The 13,349-nt window shown below is 29.1% G+C and overlaps 1 protein-coding gene across 3 annotated transcripts in view; it reads left to right on the top strand.

Moving 5' to 3' along the window:
• Nucleotides 1-13,349, top strand: part of hdac4 (histone deacetylase 4) — a 296,174-nt gene that overhangs the window by 164,274 nt on the left and 118,551 nt on the right. For all 3 annotated transcript variants that reach the window (XM_051119035.1, XM_051119036.1, XM_051119037.1), the window contains 2 exons: nucleotides 6,315-6,465; nucleotides 9,599-9,719. In XM_051119035.1, the coding sequence (XP_050974992.1) occupies nucleotides 6,315-6,465; nucleotides 9,599-9,719 (272 nt within the window). The remainder of the gene's footprint in view (nucleotides 1-6,314; nucleotides 6,466-9,598; nucleotides 9,720-13,349) is intronic.

Below are 13,349 nucleotides of genomic sequence, written 5' to 3'. Positions count from 1 at the left end.
TTTTGAAAAAAAAAATGAATAAAATTATTAAAGTTTTGTCTTTATTTGATTACAGTCATTTTTAATTTTAATTATTATATTTTATTAATGATATTTTAATTTTTAAATTTAATTAAAAAAAAGAAAAAATTAAAATGGAAAAAATGGAATCCAGAAAAATGTAAACAGATTTCTGGAAAAATAAAACATTCCATCAGGCCCTGTTATTTTAAAAATCAGTTTGGACGTGATTTTGGATTCTTAAAATGAAGTTAAACCATTAAAATGGAATCCAGAAAAAAATTGATGGTAACACAGAATTTGAGAAAAAATTGGTTAAAAATAAAACTTTTGTTTTAGCTTTTTTTAATACATTTTTGTTAAATTGTATCAATTTCATGATTTCAGTTATTTAGATATGCTTTTTGATTACTAAAATTTAAAATGCAAAAAAAAAAAAGCAGATTTTAGTTTAATTTAAAAATTAAAATGGAATCCAGAACAATTTAAACTGTAAACACAAAATTTGAGAAAAATAAACCTGAATTTGGTAAAAAATAAAACATGAAATGCATTTTATGTGATTCCAAAAATGTAGCTTTTGTTATTTTTTTTAATGCTTTTTTGTTAAAATTGTATCAATTTCATGATTTCAGTTTTTTTAGACATGATTTTGATTGCTAACATTTAAAATGGAGAAAAAAATTATTTTAACTGAATTTTAGAAATTTAAATGGAAAACTGAAATGAACTTAAAATAGAATCGAAAAACAATTAAACGGTAAACACAGAATTTGAGAAAAATAAAGCTGAACTTGGTGAAAAATAAAACAGATTTTATGTGACCATAAAAATGTAGTTTTTGTTAACTTTTTAATACGTTTTTATTAAATTGTATTAATTTCAGAATTTTAGGTATAGATATGCTTTTTGATTACTAAAATTTAAAATGGAAAAAAATGATTTGAATTTAATTCAAAAATTTAAATGGAAAAAAAAAATAGAATTCAGAAAAATTAAAACAGAAAAAAAAAAATTTTGAAAAAGAAAAGAAAAGAAAGAGACAAAAGAAAATGGGGGAGAATAAAACACATTTCTTAGGGCCCTAGGTATATTTTTGTGCATTTCTCATTTTTTGTATATATCTCATAGTTAATCATAGACTTTATTTCAAGCACGTAACTGAAAAGCCATTTGAAAAAGCTTTGGCATGATGGAACTGGAAATGCAAAATGTCCATGTTTTAGTTTGCAGCACTCTATACTGGTTTAAATGAAAAACCAGTACTACATTTTCAACCAGCTGATTTTTAAATACCATTCATTGATGTCAAGCCTGGTGCAGTCAGTGTGTCTACAATAAAACCCATATTTATATTGAAAGCTGTGGCTTTGTTGGATTCCTGAGATTTCAGTGTGTTACACAAAGTTACCATATAGAGACATAAATCAAGCTCACAAGCCATATTGATTACTTTTTATGATACTTTTATGGAGCTTTTTTGAGCCTGACAGTCATAGTCACTAAACTAGTTGAATGAAGGAGTGCTGCTTAAATTTCCTCGTTCTGTGTTTCATGGATACAGTAAGTGCACATGGATTTGGTCCGACATGAGGTCGAGTAAATAATGACAGAATTTTGATTCCGTTCCTGTAAAAAGCTCACGACGCTGAGGTTCTCGTCTCCGTTCCTCCCTTCCTTCAAGACTTCCCACGCTTCTGTCTTTGATTTTCCATTTCTTTGTGAGGAATTGAGTTTGTTTGGATTTTGAGCATTTGTTGGCGAGCGTGATGCAGAGCCCTTGTCGTGTCTGTGGTTTCCTGAGGCAGCGCTGCTGTCATTGGCCTCCAGACTGAGCTCTCATTGTGAGGCGGGACGGGCGATGGGTGACTGCGATCGCTATGGGAACTCTGTCCTTGGGAAACACCGGGAGCCTGTGAGCTCAGCAGACCTCCGGCTTTGCTGTGCTTGCCACAGTGAGGTTTCTGGCCAATGGGAGAGAGGCAGCCCTGAGCGAGCTATAAATAGCCTCCCGGGCTGCGGGCAGTGTCAGAGCTAATCTCGCTGCTAAACGGACAAAGCGTAGTGCAGGGGTTTGATGGATGCCGCGCTTTTCCCGTGACACCTTGCTGATGATAGGGAGAGGAGAGGCGACTGGGTTTTTCTGCTGTTTTTCATGGGCTGCAAACTGCAGAGATGGTGAAAGAGATGTTTCCTGTGTCAAACATTTATTTGTCTAATGCATTTTCATTATTTTGCTATTGTTTTTGGATGCTCTCGTCATGCCGGAGGCTGTGAGCTGGCTAGCTGGCATGAAAGGAAATAAAGCATGTAAATTGTAGTTTCATATGTAGATCTAAGTGCTTCATCTGTTATTACACTTTATTCTGACTGTCAAGTTATCTTTCAAATACAGTGTATTTATATTTATATATGTATTTGTTATCTGCTTATTTCTTTAAATTAATTGAGATGTAAATTCACTGCATATGTCAATTCAATGGCTTTAAATAGCAAAAAACATTTATTTATTTATTTATTTGTCTATTTATTTATTTATTTATTTATTTATCTGCTGATTATTCCTTTAAATTAACTTTAAATTAACCAAGTATATGTATGTATTTAGTATCTTTTTTAATAAAAAAAAATATTTATTATATATGTATATATTATTTATAATAATATTATTATTAATAATTGTAATAATAATAATTATTATATTACATTTATTTGTACAATTGATTTATTAGTTATTTACCTATATATATATATATATATATATATATATACATACATACATACATACATACATACATACATACATACACACACACACACACACACACACACACACACACACACACACACACTTGTGCATATGTAAGTTCAATGGCTTTAAATTAAAAAAATATATATTTATTTATCTGCTGATTATTTCTTTTAATTACCTTTGAATAACCAAGTTAAATAGATATAATTGATAATTATGATATATATATAACATTGCATCTTGAATTCATTTTATAAATAAATAAAAAACTATTATATATTATTTATTTATACTATATTATATATATATTATTTATTTATTCTATATGTATATATTTATATATCATTTATTATATTATTATTTTCTATAATTTTTATTTATAAACATTTCAATTAAATATTTAATGCATTTAAATGGTCATTATAAAAAATGACTTTCAATTAAGCATTATATTAGATTATAATTATAATTATAATATATATAACATTGAATTTTTGATTTGTTTTATCTTGAATTAATTTTATTTAAATAAAATATATATCTATGATAGGGATAAATATAATTATAATAGGGATAAATAAAATTATAATAAATATAATTTATTATAATTATTATTTTATATATTTTTATTTCTAAACATTTAAGTTAAGTATTTAATGCATTTAAATATCACTTTTAATTAAGCATTATTATATTATATGATATTATTTTATATTATATTATAAGTGATTTATTTTATATATGAAATAAAATCTACTTAAATAACATTTAAATTCAGGATATTTAATATATTTCATAACATTTTCTGGGGGAAAATAATAGATCATCTTTCCTATTTGTATACATTAAACCTTGTATAGGTTATGATAACAATCTTGAATAACAGTCTTGAATAACAATCACATAAAAGAAGTACTTTACAATGTTTATTGCAATGCACTGACCAAGCAACAGGGTCAGAAATTTATTTTTATTTTTAAAATTAATTTATTAATTTTTTTTTTGTACTTTTGTTTTATTGTTTTTTTTTTATGTCAAATACTTCAGTACTATTACTGTTACAATCATTTTTTTTTTTTTCCAACATCAACAAGAGACATCTTTACATTGCAAAGGTGAAACAGAAGCTGCATCTGACATGGTGTTTGGGATTATTTACCCAGGCTCTTTAATACTGCTCAGGTACATTTTTTTTTTAAACAAAAATAGCATACTATACAGTAAATAGCTTATGAATGAATGATACAGGAACTCATTTGATCCTGACAAAATTGTGGAGTACTGCTCTTGATTTTGTAATAATAATTAATAATGATGATTAATACAAAGGATTTTTGTGAGGAAAAGCATGCTGTTCTTAAGATCGGCTCACACCATTGTCAATTTCTAGTCTTAAACAGCCCAGATGCGATGTGAAATGGTGGTTAGAGCCATGCATATTGATGAGGTGAGGTAGATGTCATGGATTGAAAAGCTCCAGTTAGAAATGTCAGAGCTTTGCCTGATGAGGAAGAGTCTTTGCGGTTCTCTTCTCTCTCGCGTCATCACGGCCTCCAGCCCCGCTCTGCCAAGTGACAGACGCCCATGACTCATCGCTGGTGATCTCTCAGGATCTGCAGAAAGAGATGTGGAAAGTGAGAGGAAAGACTTATATAACCGACAAGAGAGAAGTATTGAGATTTCAGTCGCTTCGGATAAATGCTACATCTACTTAAGTAACCGCTTGCTTACGGACTAGCCATGTGTGCCAGTGTTAATGTGATTTAACTGACCAGAATCACCAATATCCACTCAACATCCAAGCATCAGCTGTATACAGCTCTGATATTGCCCATCATCACAAGCCAGTAATGGATGTGACTGCTGCTGAGCTAAATAACTGCAGAAGTGGAAATGCAGTTGAAGGGAAATGTTAGACGAAATGGCTGCATTTACAGAGCACAGTGTGAGAGAGATTACCAGCGTCTTTAAATGCTCATTTTAGTCTGGGCGCTGTTGAGGTAATTGCTTATGTTAGGTTCATTTGGGGAAAAAGTGAAATGTTGCTTTTATGCTGCACAACGAGACATCAATAAACACATTCAGGAACTTCGTTCTTGTATGATGTCGGTATTTCCATCAATTGCATCTTGTTATTAGTGATGCGAATTTGGAGTCGCCGTGTTTGTCTTGAGTCAGTGTGAAATGCTGTCTTCATCTTATTTTACTACCATAATCTGATTGGTAAAATTGTAAAAATAAATAAATAAATACAGTAAACAAACAAAAAAACTGATAGATAAATAAAAAAAAATAATAAGTTCAAAATAAAAATAAAAGTTTGAAGAGAAAGGTTTCTTATGCTTACCAAGGGTTTATTTATTTTATCATAAATACAGTAAAATAAATAAATAAACAAATACATAAATACATAAAAATACAAGTTTAAAGAAAAAAGTTTCTTATGCTCACCAATGCTTCATTTATTTGATCATAAATACAGTAAACAAACAAAAAAACTGATAGATAAATAAAAAAAATAAATAAGTTCAAAATAAAAATAAAAGTTTGAAGAAAAAGGTTTCTTATGCTTACCAAGGGTTTATTTTATCATAAATACAGTAAAATAAATAAATAAACAAATACGTAAATACATAAAAATACACGTTTAAAGAAAAAAGTTTCTTATGCTCACCAGGCTTTATTTATTTGATCATAAATACAGTAAAATAAATAAATAAATAAAAATAAAAGTTCAAAGAAAAAAAATATATTATGCTCACCAAGGCTTTATTTATTTGAATACAATAAAATTGAATACAATAAAAACCATAATATTATGAAATATTATTGCAATTTGAAATAATTACTTTCTATTTTAATATATTGTAAAATGTAATTAATTCATGTGATGCAAAGCTAAATTTTCAGCATCATTACTCCAGTCTTCAGTGTCACATGATTCTTCAGAAATCATTCTAATAAACTGATTTACTAATCAAGAAACGTTTATTATTATTATCAGTGTTGAAAACAGTGTTGTAGTTGTGCATATTTGTTTCTACATAAATATATGTGCCTATATTTATGTAGAAACAAAACATTTTTTTTTCAGGATTTTTTTGATGAATAAAAAGCTCTTTTGTAAGTAATTGTAAATTGTACTGTAAATGAGTTTACTGACACTTTTGATCATTCGAATGTATTCTTGCTAAATAAAAGTTTTTAGTTTCTATTATTAAACAATAGTGTTATTTTAATTTGGAATTTTTTTTATGTTACACTTTTTATATTTATTTTTTATGTATATATTATATTTGAAATAGCATGCACCAAAGAATCTAACACAGGATAATGTTATGTACAAAATATAAATTAAATTAAATTAAATTAAATTAAATTAAATTAAATTAAATTAAAATAAAATAAAAAATAAAATAAAATAAAATAAAATAAAATAAAATAAAATAAAATAAAATAAAATAATAAAATAAAGACAATTTTTGATTATGACTTTAGGACAATTTAAATCATGGTCCACTGTACTTGCTTAAACAATGTTAATTTTTTTGTTCCCCTTTAGCATCAGCAAGACCTGCTGGCCTTGAAACATCAGCAGGAGCTCCTGGAACACCAGCGGAAGTTGGAGCGCCATCGTCAGGAACAGGAGCTGGAGAAACAGCAGCGGGAACAGAAGCTCCAGTTACTTAAAAACAAAGAACGCGGCCAAGAGAGTGAGTGAAAAACTAATTACCTGACTGAAACACGTAAAGGTCTTTGATTTATTAGGCTAATCAGCACTGCGGCATGGATGTCTGTCTCAGCATTATAATTGCTTTTCCTAACCAAAATTAAAAACTTTCAGGCTGAAGTAATAGTCAAATGCCCATATTGTTGTCAAAGACTTGTATGGCACCACTGTAGATAATGTGAGGTTGTGTCTGGCCTGCATCGTTTCTTTTTAACCACAGTTTTCTTTCTAAAATAATTTTCAATAAAGAGCAAAAATAAAACAATATTTTAAGGTTGTTTGCTCATATAAAACTCACTATCCAGATGCTGGGATAGTTGCTATTGAGTAACTGTGGTTTATTTTCCTTCACTATGGCCATGTTCACATTGCAGATGAATTTGGTTGTCAATTCACCTTTGAAGTTTAATTGTGCGGTTCAGTAATTTACTGAAGTGACAACTGCATTAAAAAAATTAAAGTAATGACATCGCATTTACAGCAGTTCTATTCAGTGTGTACAGAACTAAATTAAAAAGCTACTTGTTAATCACATATTTAAACACGTATTAACACGAGTTGCGTCTTTTCTGTATGTGAAGTGCCAACAATCACTGGATATGTTTAAACTCATTAGTGTTGCCAGATCTTGCTAAAAAAAAAAAAAATAATTGAACAAGTTCATAATAAACTCAAATATCTTGGAAATAACTAGCATACAAAAATATTGTGACCTGCATCTGTCTACTTAATAACTCCATAAATTGGAATTAAAATGTGCATTAAAAATAGGTGGATGGAAACGTAGCTGGTGTGTGTATGGCCTATGAGTTCAACCCGTATCTCATGCCGATTCGTGCGTATTTTACAAGGTGGTTAATTTGTACAAATTTTACGAACAAACTTGTATGAATTTATATAATTTTGCTTAATCAGACGTATTTTACAAGTTCCCCAATTCAAACTCTATAAAATAGTACAAGTGAGGTCGTATGAATTTGTACGAATTAGTCATCTCGTAAAATATGTATGAATTGGTCGTAAGATAACATTGATGAGTTTGGTATTTTTTGCCAAAATCATTGGTCTGATGGCTAAGAAGATTGTTATTAGCTGTTTCCATCACCATTTTTATGTGTGTTTAGAAGCATCACATCAGAAACTAATGATGAAAATGGTAAATTTATAAAAAAGTTTTTTTGCGCTCACTTGTGGTGGTTTTTGTCTTGTTTGAAAAAGGGTTAATGTGAATAATGGAAGATGGAAACGCCTTTGCAGAATAAACTCCTTCGTGTGCATTAAAAAAATGTGACTGTTATGTTAAGAGACAGCAAAACCTGACTAACCAGTTGATTGATTTCGTTGCAAAGCTTCTGAAATTTTATGGTCATTCTGAAATGCCTGAGCAAAGTCTGTCATCAAAGTATGTCCATTAAATTGCCTCCCTGAATGTCTTCATGACTGGGTTCCCAAATAGCAGGCATCCACCTCTGAAAGCAATGACCGAATTTTTTTGTGTTTTATTTGCTCGCTCTGAAGAGCAAGTCATTTATCTATGAAAATGATTATATTCAGTGGCTTCTCCTATTTTGCTTAGTGATATCTAGTGCATGTTTATTTGGAAGTGTCAATTTTGTTCGTTTTGACTCGTTGGATGGAAACGGTGCTCATTTGCAGATGTTTTATGTAAAATTACAGTTTTGCACACATGTTAAATTTGCAACTTTGTATGTAAATTAAGCTATTTTAAGTTTGTTGCAGTCTGAAGGGATCCCCGGTATTAAGACACAACATTTTAAAAAATCTGAAAAAGCGCCTGCAGATTTTTAAAAATGTTGTCAAAGTTGTTATATAAAATTGCAGTTTTTTCTGCATGCTGTCATGAGGAAAAAAATGTTCATTCTTAATGGCCACATCTGTAACATAAATGATGTCCCTTACTGAAATATGTCGTAGAAAACCCATGAAAGATTTACATCATTTGTACATATTTTGTACTATGGGGGGCGCCATTATTTCGATGATGTAAAATGTAGGGATGCACCGAAACGTATCGGCCGAAATGCTTGCGCGTTTTGTCAGTAAAGCCGGTTCTGTAATCAGCGGTAAATGCCATCAGGTGCGTGATTTCACGTTGAGCCGTATATACTACACACAGCCGTTGTTCACTGACGAGCTGCGCAAATCCATGTTCATTATCAGTGTGAATTTGCGCAGCTCGTCAGTGGTAGTAGTTTACCGAGTGCAACCGTTTCAAGTCATCGAAATAATGGCGCCCCCCATAGTCCAAAATATGTATAAAATGATGTGGATTTTTTTAACAGTGCAAGTCTTTCGTAGGTTTTCTACTACAGATTTCAGTAAAAGACATAATGTATGTTTTATTAAGCCATGCAAGTCTTAATACTCGGGTTTGGTGACATTTTGCATTAGTTGTTTTATCAGATGGTGTATGCTTATCTGAAATGTTCTAGTAGCACAGTACAACCGGTCTATTTTTATCCGTCACTGTTGTCGTTGACACGGCGGTCACCTGTTGCCTGCGAGGAGCGCGTGTTGTCTGGCGGCGCAGATGTGTATGTACACCAGTGACGGCCTCTGGGGACATGTTTACAGACGATGGGAAAGGTGGTAATTGAAGAAAAAGGTGTGAGAATTCATCCATCTGATGTGTTTCTTTGAGAGAGGGAACAATAGCAAGTAAAAAGACATCTTTGTTTAACCGCCGCGGTCTCTGTGGATTTGGAATAGAGAGTTTGCTCTCTATTTAAGACCGGATAAAGGGGCCGTTTCTCTCAGATGTGAAGAGATATCTGAACCGAGTGGAAGAGCTGTTTATCGACACCAGAAAACAAGTGTCAGCCTTTGTAGTTGTGATCAATTGGGCACTGTTCGATCTTCTCTGTCTCAGACTATTAAGAGTTTTTTAAGAGCATTTAGAAGGCGAAATTACAGCACTGTAAATTACAGGGTGTAGAAATGGTGAAGAAATTGACAGCCGCAAATGCATAACTCCCCTTCCCGGGGCTTTTAGAGAAATCTAGCGGTATAACACAGCTAGAGGCTGAGAAAATGCCATTAATGTCCCGCTGCTTGGATGTTTGTGATCTTCCTGAACTGTGGGATCTGATCGACAGGCGCTGTGGCGAGCACTGAGGTGAAGATGAGGTTGCAGGAGTTTGTCCTCAACAAGAAGAAAGCGCTGGCACAGAGAAGCCTCAACCACTGCCTGCCAAATGACCCGCGCTACTGGTACGGGTGAGTATTGCAACCTGCTGATGTTTTAAAAGGTCCTGTTTACATCTGGCTTTAACAAAGCAGTCAATCGAGTCAGATTTGCACGCAGTTTACAGTTAACATGAACATGCAACTTGTCTCAGAGAGAGGCTCTTTTCTGTTTTTTTGTTTGTTTGTTTTTGTTTTGTTTTTTTTAAGTAAAAATAACCAGGTTTTCACAAGTGCTTCACCTATCAAAAGTATAAGAAAAAGCAGAGAAGTGTCAAAATAATAAAGAGCTAAATGGAAATTAGAGAAATAACCAAACAATCAAGTAATGTTTTAAGATTATTTACTTAATTATTTGCTAGATTATCTGCTAAAATATATAAATATATTTTTAGAAAAATGCATAAAAAAAAATAAAAAAATGCAATTTTATATTTAAAAAATTATATATATATATATATATATGTGTGTGTGTGTGTGTGTGTGTGTGTAAATTAAATCATTTCTGTTCAATTTAATGCATAATGCATCCTTGCTGAGTACAATTAATTTCTTAAAAAAAACACTTTCTGAAGTGTTTCACCTATCAAAAAAGGGATCTGAAAAAAAAGAAATATTTGAGAAAGTTTAAAAGATAAGTATTTATTTGAGATAGAAATGTCAAATCTTTAATGTCATTTTTGTTCACTTTGATTCAAGTGTTTCACCTATCAAAAAAGGGATCAGTAAATAAATAAATAAATAAATAAAAGTTTCAAAATAATAAAAAGCCAAATGGAAATTAGAGAAATAACTAAATAATCAAGTAATGTCTTAAGATTATTTACTTAGTTATCTGCTACAATAACATTTAAAAAAAAAATAAATAAATAAAATGCAATTTAATATCTATATTTATATATAAAAAAAATCATTATGTATATTTAAATTAAAATTAAAATAGCAGATTCTTTGAGAAAGTTCAAAAGATAAGTATTTATTTGAAATAGAAATGTTTTGTAGCAATTTAAAATCTTTACTCTCGTGTTCATATTTTGTTTAATTTAATGCGTAATGCATCCTTGCTGAATAAAATCAATTTCTTAAAAAAAAACAAAACTTGTAACTTGTGGCTATCAAAAAAGGGATATGAAAAAATTAATGAAAGTGTCAAAATAATAAAAAGACAAATGGAAATTAAGGAAATAAATATAAAAACAGAAATAAAAAATGTTTAGACTTTGTCAGCATGCGAGTATATGCTGATAAAAATATTAATAAAATAATATATAAATATTATTAATAAAAAAGTGCTGAACAGTACCTATTAAAAAAAGAATAAAAAAGTTAAAAACTAATTATAAAAATATCTTATATGCTTTTTAAACATATATCTGAATTTTAATCTCATCACAAAAATGTCATTTTGAGCATGGTATTTTCATATTATTATCTTATAGGATATTTTCTATATTTTATTTTCCCTTTAAGGAAAAAAACAGCTGTTTTTTGTTTAGTTTAATTCTGTTCTTTTATTTTCTTTTATTTTCTTTATTTTCTCCATATGTGATTGATTGACAAGTGAGTAGTTGGTGTTCACTGTTATCTGAGATGCATCAGGACAGAACAGCATTTAAACTATGAATACAGTGTGGTCACAAGTGTTTAAACTACCTCTGTATGTGGTTTGAGAGACTGAATACTACGGTTGTTTGAACCTGTTTACACCTGTATTAAGCGCTGTGATCTCTAAGATAGATCTTTATAACAGAACAAAGCAGAGCTAAAGATACACAAGCTACACAAAGCTGATGCCAAACTTGTCGTTTTGTTGTTCGCTTGCAGCAGAATGCCAAGTAAAAGCATGTTATGTAAGTTTCTGCTTTAATTGATTGACAGCTTTGTTTCTCCTTTCAGCACACAAAAGATGTAGCTAGTTGTCACCTCTGGGTTCTTGAAATATTTGAACAAGTTTTGATTGGGGAACTCGTCATGTGTGAAAGATAGCGGTGAAGAGCAGGCGTGTGTCAGTGTGCGAGGGTGTGGATGTGAATAGGGGCGTGTTTGTGTGAAGAACTCACACTCCATCAAACACACCTTTCACACTCCTCATCTGTGAGCCTCAGAAAATGGAAAGAGAACTTACTTTTAAAAGACATGTTCAAGACTTTTGCGTTCATGTACTCGAGTACATAAACTACTGTTCAAAAGTTTGGGGCCAGTAGGATATTTGAAATGTTTTTGATAGTCTTTAATGCTCAACAAGGCTGCATTAATTTAATCTATAATACAATAAATCATTATTATTATTATTATTATTATTATTATTATTATTATTAATGTATTTGCTTTATATTTTTAAATACATAAAATGACATTTATTCCTGTGATGACAGCTGAATTTGTTGAATGTGTAAATATTTGTGTGCATATATACCTATACATACAAAAAATATATATTTTTACGTTTTTGATTTATTTGATCGAAAATACAATTAAAAAAATATATTATTATTATTGTATCTGCCTTATATTTTTAGTCATAAATGAAATTTATTTAGAATTTGTTGAATTTATAAATGTGAGTGTGTGTATGTTTTTATATATATATATATATATATATATATATATATATATATATACACACAAATAGATTTTAAATCTTTTTCAAATGTTTTTAAATTCTTTTTAAATGTTATAATTTATTATTATTATTATTATTATTATTATTATTATTATTATTATTATTATCTAAAATACAATAAAATACAGAATTATTATTTACAATACAATAAAAACATTATTATTATTATTATTATTATTATTATTACTACCACTACTACTACTATTGTATGTGCTTTTTATTATTGTTCTGTTTTCTGTTATTTTATTTTATTTTTTATATTTTATTTTCTCTATAGGAAAGCGATAGGTTGGTTTTATTTTTTTTTTTTTCCCTATAAGAAAGCGATAGGTTGGTTTTTCATTTTATTTTTTTTGTTTATATTTTTTATATTATATATTATTAATTTTTTTGTATGTTTTCCATTTTATCCCTATAAGAAACAGGCGTTTAGCTGTTTTTCATTATTTTTATTTTATTTTATTTTATTTTATTTTATTTTATTTTATTTTTCTTATTTATTAAGAAAAATGATAAGTAAAAATAGTAGAATTGGGTAAATAATAAGCAAAAATAAGTAAAATAATATAATAATAATAATAATAATAATAATGAATTTAAAAGCTAATTTTTAATTTTTTAGTTTCATGACAATTTTTTTTTAGCAATTAAGAAAATTCTCTTCCCCAAATTCAGAAGAATAACAAGTAAAAGTAATAAGTAAAATTAAGTAAATAATAATAATAAGTAAAAATAAATAAATAATAATAGATAATTAAAAATTAATAAAGAATAATAAAATAATAATAATAAGTAAAAATAAATAAGTTAAAAACTTTCAATAAACAGATTACGCTAACATTTTATTTTCATGACAGCTAAATTTAAATGCTTAGTACTGTAATGACGTTTTTTTTTATTAATATTATCAAATTTAGTACAACAAACACTGCAGTAATGTATACTTATGATTGTACTTTATTAATTTATTAATGTTATTGTAGCAGATAATATAGCAGATAACTTTTTACAGATTCATTGTTTAATTGCAATGCAAATGT

This window comes from Labeo rohita, chromosome 9, assembly GCF_022985175.1.
Source record: "Labeo rohita strain BAU-BD-2019 chromosome 9, IGBB_LRoh.1.0, whole genome shotgun sequence".
NCBI classification, from domain to species: domain Eukaryota; kingdom Metazoa; phylum Chordata; class Actinopteri; order Cypriniformes; family Cyprinidae; genus Labeo; species Labeo rohita.
This window is presented reverse-complemented; position numbering and strand designations above follow the sequence as displayed.